Raw genomic sequence first — 16,594 nt, 5'->3', positions numbered from 1 at the left:
AGTAGTAGATACAGTGGTCATCTGAATTAAATTCGCCCACAGCTGGTCATTTTAGTTCACTGATTTCCTAAAACGTCGATGTTCACTCTTGCCATGTCCTGTTTGACCACATCCAGTTTATCTTGGTTCATGGACCTCACATTCCAGGTACCTGTGCAGTATTGCTCTTTACAGCATTGGACTTCACTTTCACCACCAAATACAACCACAACTGGATGTTGTTTCTGCTTTGGCTCAGCCTCTTCACTATGTTTGTAGTTACTTCTCTGCTCTTCTCCAGTAGGATATTGGACACCTACCAACCTGGGGGGCTCATCTTTCAGTGTCCTATCTTTCTGTGTTTTCATACTGTTCATGGGTTTCTCAAGGCAAGAATTCTGAAGTGGTTTACCATTCCCTTCTCCAGTGGACCATGTTTTGTCAGGCCCTAACTAGCAGGGACATGCCTTTCAGCCCTGGTTGTTCCCCTGCTGGTCCTCGTTGATCGTGTGAAACCTTCAGTGGCTGTCCAGTGTTGATCAGCGGGCGGCCCTGGGTAGAGGCAGAGGCCCTGCCGGAGTGCCTGGGAAGGGGGTCCAGGGGAGGCTGGAGCCAGTGTTGGAGGATGCCCAGGAATGGAGGGCTCCTTGGTCTCTCTGCTGCCAGTGGCTGCCCTGGGGCCAATCCGCTGCCAGTTTAACTATAGGCTGTATGAAGGTGAATCTAAGCTATCCTGCTAATCTCTAACTTGGTGTTTGTCCAACCAGCTCCCTCTAACTGGATCCCCCAAATGCTTATTCTCACTCCAGCCCCACTCACTAGCGGGTGTATGACAGGTCAGTTCAGAGTAGAAATAGGGGTTTGTTGTGTTTATTTTAATCACAGTATGTGTTCGTTTTGCAGCTTTAAGAACAATTAACTGTATAATCTATTGCCAAGGTCCTTCCTAGGGCCTAGAAGCAGTTCTTGCAAGCAAGTACTTAGAAGATTAAAGAAATTACTGGGAAATTGAACTTCTGATATTTACCTTAATGAGAAAGAAGGCAGATATTGAGGGAAAGAGAAAATATGGGTAACTTTTTATTATAGCGTCCTCTTTTTGCCTTGGGTTGGAAAAGGTAGATAAGTTCCTTCATCAGTTAGTGCCTATACGCAGAATTATATCGGCAGCTTCATCAGGCTTCTGAGCCCATGTCTTCTCTGTTTCCTGTTGTTGTTTGGCGTGGTGATCCGGCCATATTGTATGTATCCACTTGGGTTGCTTCTACCCTTTGATGATTGTGAATCATGCTGCTGTGAACATGGGTGTACAGATATCTCTGACTCCCTGCTTTCCATTCTTCTGGGTAGGTATCCAGGAGTGCAGCTGTTGGATCATATGGTAATTCTATTCTTTTATTAGATTTTGAGGAACTGCCATAGTGTTTGCTGTAGAGGCTGCACTATTCTACATTCCTCCCAGCATGTGTGAAAGTTCTAATTTTTCTACATGTTGCCAAGACATGTTATTTTCATTTTTTATTTTTTTATTATAGCCATTCTAGTAGGTATGAAGTGTTGTCTCACTGATTTTGATTTGCATTTCCTTAATGACTAATGGTTTTGAGCATCTTTTCATGTGACACACATACTTCTAAAAACACCTGGAAAGACCCGCCAAAGTTGACCGTGGTTTCTTTTAGCACTTGGGGGAAAAATTGGTTTGAAAGTGATGACCTAGTCAATAAGAACCCTAGCTTTGCATCATTTAGAGAGTGTGTGTGTGGGTGTGTGTCGCCAGTGTTTCTGTTAGTAAACTATAGAACAAGTTCATGCTGGTTCATATCTCCATCTGATTGAGGTACATAATAAACTGAGCACTTGAACGGGGTGGGGAGGTTTATGGGCCCAAAGAATGGATGTAGTTCTTTGCCTTCTGAAAGATGATTTTGATCTTGCTGCAAAGTAAGGCTTAGATTGCTTTCAGTCTGAACCATTATATTTCTTCTAATTGTACAGGGAAATGAGGCAGTTTATTTGACCAAGTGCTCAAGAGTGTGAGCTCTGAAATCTGACAGCTGGGGTTTAAATCATTTCTCCATCACTTCACTGTCTGTCCAGCTTCAAATACTGTATAACTTCTCCATGTCTAATTTACCCATCTGTAAAATGGGATGTTACGTCATGGGGTTTGTGTGGATTAACTGAGTTGAAATAGATGAAACATTTGGGACAGTGCTGCCACCAGAAAGCACTGAAATGTTATTACTCATAATTTATTACCAAAAAAGGGCCAGTGTAGTTGGAGCGAGAATGCCGTAGATGATGGGCCCCTCACCTGGAGTCTTTAGGGCTCTCAGTAGGGACTTTGTGGTTTTTGTTCTTGTTGTCTGTCTGTCTGTCTTTTTGGCCACTCCACGGGCATGTGGGATCTTAGTTCTCCAGGAAGGGATCGAATGCAGCCCTTGGGTTGGAAGCATGGGAATTCTGAAGCACCAGGGAAGTCCTTATTAGGGACTTTGGATTGTGTCCCAAGTACAATGAGTTAATTAACTCAGCTTTTAAAAATTAGTCTAGGCCAATGATGTCCAATAGAAAGCTAGTTCAGGCCACTTATATAGTTTAAAATTTTCTAGTAGCCATGTTAAAAAGCAAAAGAGAAATGAAAAATATTTTCGATATTTTATTTAAGCCAGTATGGTACAGTTTTAACATGTAATCAGTATTTTTAAAATTGAGATTTTATATTTTTTGTACTAACTGTTCAAAGTCTGCTGTTTGTTTTATACTTAAGCTCATCTCGGACATGGATTAGCCACATTCCCAGTGCTTAATAGCTACATATAGACTTTGGATGATGAAGATTTATTATGAGAACAACTGAAAACAAAAGTGAATATGGGAGACAACTTGGGAGCATGTTGCAGTCGTCCAGAGAGAGATGCTGGAGGCAATGTGGTGGCAGAGAAGAAAGCAGCTGGCAGGCCCAAGGCAAGAGATAGGAGGTAGCGTGTAGGTGGACTTCTGTTGATGAGCTTGAGGGAAACGCAGGTGCAGTTACCCAGGTTGAATGCACGGCTGCTGGCATACGTGACTGCAGATGGTGTTGCCAACTTACTGTGAAATGTAGTAACAGAGGAGAAAGGGACTCACTGTTGGGCTTGGACCCAGGTGTCAGGTTTCAAGCATCGCCTGAAGAAGGTGATCTTCTTTCTCTGTGACTTTGAGATCTGTGTGAGTGGAGCGTAACTTGGACTGTTCTTTCTCTCAATTGCTCTAATCCCATGATTTTATGGAATCCTAAATTATAGTCGCCTCCCTGTGTAAGACAGTATGTCTTGTGACAGTTGAGGATGGCTAGAAAGTTGTGAGGACTGGGAGATCTGTGTGCTACACTGGAGGCCGCCTCTGGATGTTTGTTCAGTTTAGTCACTCAGTCGTGTCCACCTGTTTGTGACCCCATGGACTGCAGCACGCCAGGCTTCCCTATCCTTCACTGTCTCCCAGAGTTTGCTCAAACTCTTGTTCATTGAGTCAGTCCATCATTGAGTTGATGATGCCATAGAACCATCTCATCCTCTGTTGCCCTCTGCTCCTGCCCTCAATCTTTCCCAGCATCAGGGTCTTCTCCAGTGAGTCGGCTCTTTGCATCAGATGGCCAAAGTATTGGAACTTCAGCTTAAGCATCAGTCCTTCCAGCAAGTATTTAGGGTTGATTTCCTTCAGGATTGACTGCTTTAATCCCCTTGCTGTCCAAGGGACTCTCAAGAGTCCAGCATCACAGTTCAAGGGCGTCAGTTCTTTGGTACTTGACCTTTTTTATTGTCGATCTCTCACATCCATACATGACGACTGGAAAAACCATAGCTCTGACTATGCAGACTTTGTTGGCAAAATCATGGCTCTGCTTTCTAATACGCTGTCTAGGTTTGTCATAGTTTTTCTTCCAAATAGCAACGTCTTTTCATTTCATGGTTGCAGTCACCATCCACAGCAGTTTTGGAGCCCAAGAAAATAAAGTCTGGCACTGTTTCCATTGTTTCCCCTTTCTGAAACCTCCAGCTGTGCTTTTTGTTGGTTTTGTGTTTGACTGCACCGTGGGATCTTGATTCCTGGACCAGGGATTGAGCCCTGGCCCTTGGCAGTGAGAGTGTGGAGTCCTAACCACTGAACTGCCAGGGAATTTGCTCCTTCTAGGTTTTATCAGTGATGAAGATGATGTGCTGCATGGCTTGTGAGGTTGGCAGTGATCTGCTCTGTCTGTGTATGTTGATCCCTTTGAGTTGAAAGTCCATTTCACAGGAATGGTTTGAATGTTATCCAAGTAGTTATAATGGTAACATTTAAGAGAAATATATATTAAGGTAGATATTTTTAAAAATTATCTTGTATTTGAAATTTGTACCATTACTTATTAGAAATGTAATTGGTACGTGCAGTATAGAATTTTTCTTTGTTTTTTTAATTAATGTAGCTGGTTGTCTGTAGACAGATGTAAGAGAACAAAGTTCCTGGGATGATTTACCCGTAGCTGGCAACAACTGGTTCCTGTTCCCGTAAAGTTTGTTGAGCTGTATTTGTAGGAAGTTCCTTTCATGTCTGATGGCTTTTCTTCTGCTCCTGTGGGAATGAAGAATAGGCAGAATGACATCATTCTTGTAACCCCTCCTCAAAGATTGAGTTTGATTTTGGTTCGGGAGGTTCTTGTGTGTGTGTGTGTGTGTGTGTGTGTGTGTCTGAATGTAAACAAAAAGTGTGCTGGGGCAAGAGTATTGAATATCCTGCTTTTAGTTTTAATTTTACTGGCTTTTATTTTACAATGCTCGTGACTTTCCACGTGTACTTTTTTTTTTAAATATGTGTGTGTGCACATGCAAAGTCACTTCATTTGTATCCGACTCTTTGCAACCCTATGGTCTGTAGCCCGCCAGGCTCCTCTGTCCATGGGGATTCTTCAGGCAAGGACACTGGAGTGGGTTGCCATGCCCTCCTCCAGGGGATCTTCCCAGCCCAGGGATCAAACCTGCTTCTCTTTGTCTCTTGCTTTGGCAGACGGGTTCTTTACCACTAGTGCCACCTGGGAAGCCCTTTTTATATCTATTCATGATAAATACTTCTTTATATCACTGTGGACTTTTTAGTGAATCTGGAATTCGTTTCCTTTGCTCCCACTGAAGAGGGTGCCTGGACTGTATCCCCAACACTATCCTATCATCTTCAGAAACACACACATTCAGTAAGGAGGACTTGGAATCTAGGGCCGTGTGTGTGTTATCCATTATCGGGAGCACAAGAGCCAGTGTAACATTTAGGAAGAGGTTGTGACACTCCTGACAAATAATCACATCACTATGGTTAATAATCACTAATCTGGTTGGAGAATAAAGATCAGTGAAGAGATCATGAAATGGCATTGCTTTTTTTCCCAGCATTAGGTCAGCTCAGGTGCTATGGAAATGGGGATGTTTTTCACAGTCTTGAGGGTATGGCTGCAGCAAGTGTGTGAGGGAAGTATATTGAAGATGATGGGAGATGTGGGCAGTACCAGATCATTGATTACCTCCTGCACAGGTAGAAGCTTGGCATTTTGAAGACACCAAAGAGAAGTAACTTCTAGCAGGAGGGCAGTTACTGGGCTGGAAGAAAGGATTCAATCAGACCCTTGCTTCAGATGACTCAGAATTGATGGGACCTGAGCAGTGGGTATAAAGAATAAGTCATCAACAGTAGATTTATCTGCAGATCATGGATTACACCACGCCCATAGGGGTCGGGCTTCCCTGTTGGCCCAGTGGTAAAGAATCCGCCTGCCAATGCAGGAGGCACAAGAGACATGGGTTCGACCCCTGGGTCAGGAGGATCCCCTGGAGAAGAAAATGTTAACCTACACCAGTATTCTTGCCTGGAAAGTTCCATGGACAGAGGAGCCTGGCAAGCTACAGTCCATGATGAGGTCACAAAAGAGTCGGACGCAACTTATCAACTAAACAACAGCAACCATGAGGGGTCAGCTGAAATGGTTTTATGGAGGGTGGGAGGAGGACTTCTGTGGCAGAGGAAATCTGATGTGTAAAGTTCAAAGGAAGATTTTCAGTTCTTTATTTTGGTGTTCTAGATTGAAGAGGGGCAAGAAGAAACTATTAATTATGATGGTTTCGTGAATGTATACACAAAGGCAAAACTGATCAAATTTTGTGCAGTTCGTTGTGCTTCAATAATATTTCACGGTTTTAAAAAAAAAAGGCTATTAGTAATATTGACCTTAGTTATTTTTAACAACTTTATTGAGATAGAATTCACATACTATATAATTCACCCATTGAAAGTGTTCAGTTCAGCAGTTTTAATGTTAACAGGTATGTGCAGCTGTCACCGCTGTCCATTTGAGAACATTCCCATCCCCTCAGAAAGAAACGTTTCGCTGTTGTCCTCCACCCTCCCGCTCGCACCTGCCCTAGGCAACCACTCTTTGACTTTTTGTCTCCATAGAGTTCTCTGCAATGGATATTTCATATGCAGTATGTGGTCTTTCATGACGTATCTCTACAACATATGTCTACAGCATGGATGAGCCTTGGAAAACTTATGTTAAGTGAAAGAAGCCAAAGTTTTCCAAGGTTCATTCAGTTTGTAGAGATATGTCAGTTCTTCATTCCTTTTTTATGGCCGAATGAAATTTCATTGAGTGGCTGTTCCACAGTCTGTTTATCCATTCATCAGTTGACGCACACTTACATTGCTTCCACTTCAGTCTGTTATAAGTTTAATTCTTACTGCTCTCTGATGGCAAGCAATGATCTTTGCAGTTATCCTGTTATTCTTTCCTTGCTGTTTTCTACATTTGGATGAATATTTTAAAATAATGTTGAACATTTGGGATTTTCAAGTCCTAAATGTATAAAAAGGAGGAATTCGACCAAGACATTTCCAATGAGGCTTTAATTTGCTTCGATACCTTCTTTCTCCTCCAACTGGAATTTGAACTCTCCAATCATAGAGAAATAGTTCCTTTTGGGTTTGAGCAAAATAAATGTATTTAGAAATAAGAATGGGGTTTGTTAAGAGATTAAAGAAAATGTTGGAAATGAGCAGTGCAGGTGTTTTTGCTTTTAACTTCTACACAAGGCTATTTAAAAGAAAACATTTAGTGGCTGAGCTAGATGGGAGAGGTGGAAAATACAAGATGTTCTAGGAGCAGAGAGGAGACAAGAACCTAGGGGCGGGTGGTTTCTGTGACAGATGCTAGGAGCCTTTGTCTTTCCTCCTAATGAACGCAGGATGAGTGAAAACGTTAGAATTCTCCAGGTCCAAGTGGTGGTTGCTCTGTGAGAGTTCCGTGGGTTGCGGTGTCGTGATGCAGTGGAGTAGTCCTGAAGCACGTCCAGGTGCCTACCTAGCAGATTTAGAACTGGTTACCATGGCCTTGCTCAAGTCAGTCAGGGGTTGGAAACCCTTCTGGGATTTGTGAATCTGACGAGGTTACCGACAGTAGACAGACTTCTCCCATCTCTCAGTTGTGATTACTCCCATAAAACTTTGAGTTGGCATCCATTTATGTCTAGGTCAAAACCGCCAAGGTTGTGTTGTTAAATTGTTCTCAACTATGTACCAAGAAACTAAGATCATGGCATCCAGTCCCATCACTTCATGGGAAATAGATGGGGAGACAGTGGAAACAGTGTCAGACTTTATTTTGGGGGGCTCCAAAATCACTGCAGATGGTGATTGCAGCCATGAAATTAAAAGACGCTTACTCCTTGGAAGAAAAGTTGTGACCAACCTAGATAGCATATTAAAAAGCAGAGACATTACTTTGTCAACAAAGGTCCATCTAGTCAAGGCTATGGTTTTTCCAGCGGTCATGTGTGGATGTGAGAGTTGGACTATGAAGAAAGCTGAGCGCCAAAGAATTCATGCTTTTGAACTGTGGTGTTGGAGAAGACTCTTGAGAGTCCCTTGGACTGCCAAGGAGATCCAACCAGTCCATCCTAAGGGAGATCAGTCCTGGGTGTTCATTGGAAGGACTGATGCTGAAGCTGAAACTCCAGTACTTTGGCCACCTCATGCGAAGAGTTGACTCATTAGAAAAGACCCTGATGCTGGGAGGGATTGGGGCCAGGAGAAGGGGACAACAGAGGATGAGATGGCTGGATGGCATCACCAACTCAATGGACATGAGTTTGAGTAGACTCCTGGAGTTGGTGATGGACAGGGAGGCCTGGCGTGTTGCGATTCATGGGGTTGCAAAGAGTCAGACGCTATTGAACTGAACTGATGTACCAAGATTGATGCTTGACTTTTTTAGAGTTATAGTTTGTTTGTTTGTTTTCTTCTGGTTTTAGAGTCAGGTTTACATACAATAAAAATTTTTTTACATATGATTTAACATATAAGGGCTATAGTTTCTAATTCCTAGAGATTTTACACATGGGATGGTTGACAACCAATAGCATTTATCATTACTTAGGAATAGGATGAGTAACTCTTATAACCAATTTTGTTTTGAACATATTAAACTTTATATAATATATGCAGTGAATAACTTGGACATTTCCTCAATTTTAGTTAAGAATTTACTTATTATTTATTTATGTCTGTGTATGTATATTCACATATAAATACATATCTGTGTGTGTGCATATATCAATGTATATATAAGATATATCACTTTGCCAGTGGGCCTTTTGGAGACATTAGTTTCATGAGCATTGTTGCAGGTTTAGTCAGCATTATTTATAAGTCATGAGTATTTAACTTTCGTAGTGATTTCTCTTAATAGTAAAAGTTAATGTAGTATAAGCTAAATTATGTGATGACTACTGTATTTAGTGAAAAAATTGCCTTTAGGGAAAATTAATGATGTTTATTTAAATTATCGTACTAAATTAGCACTTACCCCCTATTTTCTACACGCCTCTTCCACCATTTCTAGCTGCCTCAGTACCCCTGCCCCTCAAGATACCCAAGTTGCCTTAAAGCTCTACTATTAGAGTGACTTTCATTTAAAAGCTAAATTTTAAATGGCAGATGTCTTTCCTGCTGTTTTAATTATTTAAATTGGGATGAGTTAAATATTTTTTAAGAATTCTGTTAAGTGACACAGAAAACCATTTATTGGTATTAAAATTTTTTTTTTAGTTTAAAAAAGATGAGTAGATTTCTGTTTAAAGTTTTTTTTTTAAGGAATTACATGTTGTGTATTACCTATTTCATGGCATTAAGGACGATTTCCTGTTTTTTGGCCCTTATTAAAAATTATGTCTCATCCTACATTACATGCACAGCAGACTTATCTCTAGAATAGGTAAACACTGTTATACAGAATATTATTCCTATTAAGTTATACTAGTGTTTCCTCCTGAGAACTAGTCACTTCATTTATGAACTATTTGAATGTCTTTTTTAGGTACTGGGGATAGTACAACAAACAAAAAAAATTTCTATTCACACTGAGCTTGCTTTCTAGTGACTAAGACAGGCAAATGAAATTTTAGGTAGTCAGTTAAGTGTTTTGAGTTAAAAACAAAAAATAACAAAAAAAAATGAAGCTTTATGATTTAAACAGTAGCTGTAATTTGAGACAAAGATCATTGTGCTTCTAGATCTCACCCACAGGAAACTCACCATGTCAAAGCTTAACCTATGAAAATACTAACAGTTCCATTCACAAATAGGGGTTAACCTTATTTAAAATGGAAAAACAATTAAAAGTTCATCTCCAGACAAACCTTGCTGTAGATTTCAGTCTGCATTCAGCACAGCAGACAAAAGCCTGAAATGTACCATGTAAGATAAACATTCCTTTAGAAGAAATTGCTTAAAGTTTAGTAGGAAATTGCCATTGAAACTTATTCAGTGTGTTTCTTGATGGTTTACTGTGTCCTGGGGGGCCAGAAAACATTTTCAAGGGCTGTCCTTCAAATTTTGCAATAAAATTTATGAGTAAGTGCTTTACTATAAACTAATAGAAGCTTAGTTTGTTTTACTTTTTAAGAAAAACTTGTTACCGTTCTTAGGAGCAAAAGATAGTTGAATTTGGTTTATACTGATGAGGTGTATGCCTGCAGTTAATAGTGTGATAAAATTTAGTTACTGTTTTAACAGCCTTTTGTTACATTATCATGCATGTGTAATAATGCAGCCACAGGAAAGACAGTTTCCTGTTGTACTTTTTTCCAACCCATTCTAGGCTTAGAAGACTCTTAGTATAGATACACTTCTTTTTATATTTTTTACTGTTTAGGAATTGATAAACCATTTAGATTAGTCTTTAGTTGAAGACTCCAGGCAGGATATCTTTCTTCATTTTGCTGGCCTGCCTTGAGAGTAGTCTGTTCTGATACATCCTTTAAGCTGTAGAAGGAAGTTCTTTAAAAAGGAAAATCTTAAAAAAATAAACCTTAACTTGGGCCCTTCTCTGCAAGGAGAAAGTATGACTGTGTGTTGGTGTGTGTATGAGAAACACACACGTCTTTGTCCTCCCGCCTCAGAACAAGCGGCGGTAGCTCTAAACACTGGCTTTCTGTGCCTTTTGTTGTTCAGTTGTCAAGTCGTGTCCAACTCTTTGCAACCCCGTGAACCTCAGCACATTAGGCTTCCTTATCCTTCACTATCTCCTGGAGTTTGCTCAGACTCATGTGCACTGACTCAGTGATACTATCCAACCATCTCATCCTCTGTCATCCCCTTCGCCTTTTGCCTTCAATCTTTCCCAGCATCAAGGTCTTTTCCAGTGATTTGGCTCTTCACATCAGGTAGCCAAAATATCGGAAGCTTCAGCTTCACCATCAGTCCTTTCAGTGAATATTCAGGGTTGATTTCCATTAGGGTTGACTGGTTGGATCTCCTTGCAGTCCAAGGAACTCTCAAGAGTCTCCTCCAGCAACCAGAATTCAAAAGCATCAAGTTTTCAATGCTCAGCCTCCTTTATGGTCAACGCACATCCGTCCATCCTGGTTAGATCAGCATGAAGTCAAGGACCTCTGGAGAGACAGGAGTGAAAACCCACCAGATGCTCTCTCTGGGGCCCTTCTCGCACTTCTGTAGTCCCAAATCCCAGTTAATTTTAGGGGCTCATTTCCATCACAATTACTTAAAAACCTTGTCCTGCCCTTGCTAATAACACAGGAAACTGAACACTTGTAATTTTGTCTCCCCCTCCTGATAGGTGCTGGATAGTTTACTAGTCCAGTATGGAGTGGTGGAGAGCTGTGAGCAAGGTACATGTCTTCTCAATTGCTTTCAAATTTGTAAAAGGAAGAAAGTAGGAAGAAAACTAACTTCTTTTCCCTCTTCTTTTTTTCTTCCTGTAGTGAACACTGACTCGGAAACTGCCGTCGTCAATGTAACCTATTCCAATAAGGAGCAAGCCAGACAGTAAGCAGTTTGAAACTTCTAATCTCTATGTAATAACAAGGTTAAATATAGTACTTTTATTTTGGGCTAGTGGGTAGCAGACAACTTTATTTTGCGAAGTTTGACCTTGCACATCTTTTTAAGTTTGAATGTCTGATAAGAATCTACATCGGTTAAAGTTTTATTACATTTTCAATATAATGTTAATGCCAATAATAGTTATAATATGATGCTGAATTATATCCTGTTTGCAAAATGTTCTGCACACAGGTATCATTGCCAAATTACATTAAAGATCTTTTTTCCCCTTATTATTGGTATGATACACACATTGTTGCTGTTTTACCCAAAGCTGTTAAGTTGATCATGTGTTAAATGTTACATTTACCTGTTCACTTATTTTTCTGATAATTACCAAATGTCATTTAGAAGTGTGTAGGCATGGGACTAATGTAATTTGGTGGGAAAAAAATATTCCTATCCAACAGACAGGCAAAATTTCACAGATCAAAAAATTTCCCCTAGGAAAAGATAATTCTGTAGGCTTGGGAATACTCTAACAAACTGATTAACCACTGGAGAGAAGAAATGAGGTTCCCGCAGATGCTGCTTTTGACGGGTCTGCTCAGAACTGAAACGTGGAGGGATGGCACATGGGGTGCCCAGTCGCGCTCACGTTCAGGCGGAGCCAGACTGTCCTCTCTGGGGGAGCAAGGCCATGCTGACGGACCCTGAGCCCCAGAGGGGAAGGGCAGAACCAGCAGCACGGGTGGGGGGTACAGCCTGCCTACCAAAGGCCTTGGAGGGACTACGAGAAGGAAGATGGGGCTGGGGAAAGAGGTGGAAATCTGCATAACACAAGGGGAACTCTTGTTTTTAAAAGTCGGTAATATTCACATAGCTCAGAATTTTTAAAGTCTAGATGTGTGTACTGCAAATCTTCTTTCCAGTGCTGTTCCCCAACTGCTTTACTTTGCTTCCTTGGAGATAACCATATGGAAGACTAGTACATCTGTGTATTCTTCCTCCTTTTTTACACAGATGATACCATAGCATTTGAGGGTTTTATACGTATACAACATATCTCTTATAGTTGCGTAGAATTTGGTTGTATAGATGTGGAATGTCTTAGTCTCAAATTAGATTTTTAGGTCTCTTGCAGTTGTGAACAAAGATGTAGTGAATCCCTTTTGCAGGCATTTTGCAAGTTTGTAAGCATAGTCATAGGTTAAATTCTTAGAAGTAAATTTGCTAAGTCAAGAAGGGTGTGCCTTTTTTGTTGAATATTGATGAGTTATCCTTTCTAGATCTTGAATGAGTTTAAATTTCCCCCCAACACTATGAGAGTGTCCATTTCTCCTTAATTTTCCCTAACACAGGGCTTTATCAAACCTGGCCTGTCAAGTGAGTAAAAAGTAGTATCTAATCACGTTAATTTCACATTTTTCTCCGAAGCCAGACTCGAGATTCACTTTTAATGCTTTAATTTGAGACTTTAATGTATATTTAAAAATTTTTTTAAATTGAAGTACAGTTGATTGGTAGTGTTGTGCTAACTCTGCTTTATAGCAGAGTGACTCACTTTTACACATATATACATTCTTTATTCAGTATTCTTTTCCATTATGATTTATCTGAGAAGACTGAATATAGTTCCCTGTGCCAAACAGGAGAACCTTGTTTACCCATTCTAAATGCAGCAGTTTGCATCTACCAACCCCAAATTCCTGGTCCATCCCTCCTCCTACCCTTAGCAACCACAAGTCTGATCTCCATGTCTGTAGAGACTCTTAATAGATTTAAAATATTCAAATTTTCCTTCTCTTTGTTCCTTTCATTTATTTAACATAAATGTTAACAGTTTATATGCTTAGTCATAAACTGTGACCCCATGGATCGTAGCACACCAGGCTCCTCTGCCCATGGGATTTTTCAGGCAAGAATACTGGAGTGGGTAGCTATTTCCTCCTCCAGGGGATCTTCCCAACTCAGGGATTGAACCTGTGTCTCTGGACTCTCCTGCATTGGCAAGCAGATTCTTTACCACTGAGCCACCTGGGAAGCCTCAACAGTTTATATGAAGACATAGAATTGTAGTATGAGTTGTAAAATAAACTGATGTCTCACAGAGTTTATTCTTTAATCATGATATGAGAGGAACAACTGGAAAATTTCACACTTTATACCTGAAGTAGAGTAAGGGTAAAAGTGTGCAGTGAGAAACACAGGTGCTCCATTCATGTATATGATTCAGTTTTTACAAAGAGCTCTACTAAATACTTGACAGAGCCAGCTCTCTGGTAGAGCTGGAAAATAAGGGATGACATGATAAACCCAAGGATATTTGAGGATTGTCAGAGGCCAGTCCCAATTGCCTCACTTGATGATTTATTACGTGAGGCTAGCTTGGTAAAGAGGGAAATGCTTAGGGTAACTAGTTATTTAGCCATGTGGGAGAATGTCTATTGGAGGATACCTACATAGCTTTCCATAGCTTTGAAGAGATTTAAAGTGAGCTTGAATGGGGACAGGTTGACATTTAGCAACCCTACCCCCTTAAAAAATTCCGAAGCATGAGGAGTACAGGCACAGGGTAGACGGCTTGTCAGGGCAGAAGACTTGCCTAGCAAATGTGGAGACACTGTAATTCTAAAAGTACTTTGTGATGATTGTTAGAGATCGTCAGGATCCTGTGGATCACATGGAGGGAAGAAAAGACTATTAGGATTTGTGGTTTAGGTAACTATAGCATCTAAACAAATCAGTTGGGCATTTCAAGGAGGGAAAGTCATCATGTCCTTTATTCTGCTGGTCAGTTCATTGACATTTATTGAGTGTCAACTACTGACCAAAGGTTGCCGATGAATAAAGGCAAAGTTTCTGTCCTCAAGGGTGTGCCCCCTGGTGCGGGAAGAATATTTGGAGAGGGATTACTTGATTTAATTCTTGTCCAAGTTGAATTTTCCTTTTAAGAATCCTGGGTTTTCTCCACCTCAAGAATTTCAAAGATCAAAGAGAATTAGACAATAAGTGAGTATTCATAGGAAGTTAACAGAATGGACAAATCAGTTTTGTGGACAGTGTTATGAAAGCTATTAGTTTTCTAGTAAGGTTTTTTTTTTAAAGATAGGAAGTGCACTTTCATTTTTAAAGCAGAATTAATTGTATTTGAGAGGCATTTGATAAAGTGGAGAAAGCATAGACTGAAGTCAGGCAGCTCTGACTGTAACCTGAACCTCTCTGAGCTTCAGTTTTCTCAGCTACAAAATGAGGGCTGACCAAAAACGAATATATTTGTGCATATATGCCCATATTTATAGACAGTGGTCTTATCAAATGGCCTGGCACCCAGTAAATAATAATTCTGGCTCAACCCTTTGGTTCTGGGCACCGACAGAGCAGCCAGACGCGGCTTGCGCGGGGGAAGGCTGGTCCATTCAGGACTTGTCTGCTGAACCCAGCGAGCCTGTTCTGAGCTCCACCAAGACTGTCTGCTGCCTCAGCTAAGCTGGCATGATTTCTTCCTGTCTTTCCCATGGCAGCCATCCAAAGCTTACTTCTCTAGGTGATAAGGGCTGAGTTGACATTCCCAGTTGACTTCTTTTCTTTTTCCTTAGCGTTGTGTTAACACAGGCCTCTCTGTAACTGGGCTGCGCTTGTGGAGGTGTGAGTACAGTGTGGAGACTAAGAGGGTTCATTTCCAGAGTCTGGCTCCATGGAATGGACTCCCTGTGACACTTCTCTAGCTGTGACTCTGCTCAAGTTAATGTTCCTTAATATAATCCTATCTGTCAGATGCGAAGGTAGAAAGTCAATAGCTATTAAACATTTACCCAACATTTTTCACTGCTTTTGAGAATGCCCTGTTATTGTACAGGATACTTCATTTCAGATAATAACTGGAGTTATTATAACCCCCAGGAGTTAGAGACCTTAGTTCAAAAGCCTCTTTTTACGTAAAGCTTTATGAATGACACATTTCTTTCTTTCTTTTTTTGATAATGAATGACACTTTTAAGAGGATTCCTCAGTAAGGCTATGTCTCTAAGACAGAGTTTAACATGGAAATTCCTGCCACCTTGTGGATAAGAAAAAAATCAAAAGTTAGCAGTGCTAATAGTACTAGGAAATACATATATTTGTTTTAACCACAAGCCTCAAATTACTAATTTCTTAGAATAATAAATGAGTAAAAATAATGAAAACGTATTTAAATCAGGAATATGTATTTAGCGTTTCTTGTTCTTGGAAGCAAGACAGCCTTGGATCTCATGGATGACCTATTCCTTCCATCTTCTGGGGATGCTCAGATAACAAAGACACTAATTCATTGGAAGATTTGTCATGGGTGACAAAGAAGTAACCCTTCAGAATTTCTACATATTTAGTTCTTTTTTTATTTTAGAGTTCCTATTTCTTTTCTTTTTTTTGTATTTAGGGCTGTTTGTTATCTAGTTCAGTTCAATCCAGTCGCTTAGTCGTGTCGAACCCTTTGGGACCCAGCGGACTGCAGCATGCCAGGCCTCCCTGTCCATCGCCAATTCCCAGAGTTTACTCAAACTTATGTCCATTGAGTCGGTGATGCTATCCAACTATCTCATCCTCTGTCGTCCCCTTCTTCTCCTGCCATCAATCTTTCCTAGCATCAGGGTCTTTTCAGATAAGCCATTTCTTTGCATCAGGGGGCCAAAGTATTGGAGTTTCAGCTTCAGCATCCATCCTTCCAATGAATACCCAGGACTGATCTCCTTTAGGATGGACTGGTTGGATCTCCTTGCAGTCCAAGGGTCTCTCAAGACTCTTCTCCAACACCACAGTTCAAAAGCAACAGTTCTTCTGCACTCAGCTTTCTTTATAGTCCAACTCTCACATCCATACATGACTATTGGAAAAACCATAGCCTTGACTAAATGGACCTTTGTTGACAAAGTAATGTCTCTCGTTTTTAATAAGCTATCTAGGTTGCTAATAACTTCTTCCAAGGAGTAAATGTCTTTTAACTTCATGGCTGTAGTCACCATCTCAGTGATTTTGGAACCCAAAAAGTAAAGTCTGTCACTCTTTCCCCATCTACTTGCCATGAGGTGATAGGACCAGATACCATGATCTTAGTTTTCTGAATGTTGAGTTTTAAGCCAACTTTTTCACTCTTCTCTTTAACTTTCATCAAGAGGTTCTTTAGTTCTTTACTTTCTGCCATAAGGGTGGTGTTATCTGCATATCTGAGGTTACCGATATTTCTCCTCGAAATCTTGATTCCAGCTTGTGCTTCCTCTAGTCC

At 40.5% G+C, this 16,594-nt stretch overlaps 1 protein-coding gene across 3 annotated transcripts in view; it reads left to right on the top strand.

The window, feature by feature from the left end:
• Window positions 1–16,594, top strand: part of IGF2BP3 (insulin like growth factor 2 mRNA binding protein 3) — a 142,108-nt gene that overhangs the window by 92,957 nt on the left and 32,557 nt on the right. For all 3 annotated transcript variants that reach the window (XM_065938767.1, XM_065938766.1, XM_065938765.1), the window contains exons 4-5: window positions 11,126–11,177; window positions 11,271–11,334. In XM_065938767.1, coding sequence (XP_065794839.1) covers window positions 11,126–11,177; window positions 11,271–11,334 — 116 coding nt within the window. The remainder of the gene's footprint in view (window positions 1–11,125; window positions 11,178–11,270; window positions 11,335–16,594) is intronic.

Source organism: Muntiacus reevesi, chromosome 6, assembly GCF_963930625.1.
Source record: "Muntiacus reevesi chromosome 6, mMunRee1.1, whole genome shotgun sequence".
NCBI classification, from domain to species: Eukaryota; Metazoa; Chordata; class Mammalia; order Artiodactyla; family Cervidae; genus Muntiacus; species Muntiacus reevesi.
This window is presented reverse-complemented; position numbering and strand designations above follow the sequence as displayed.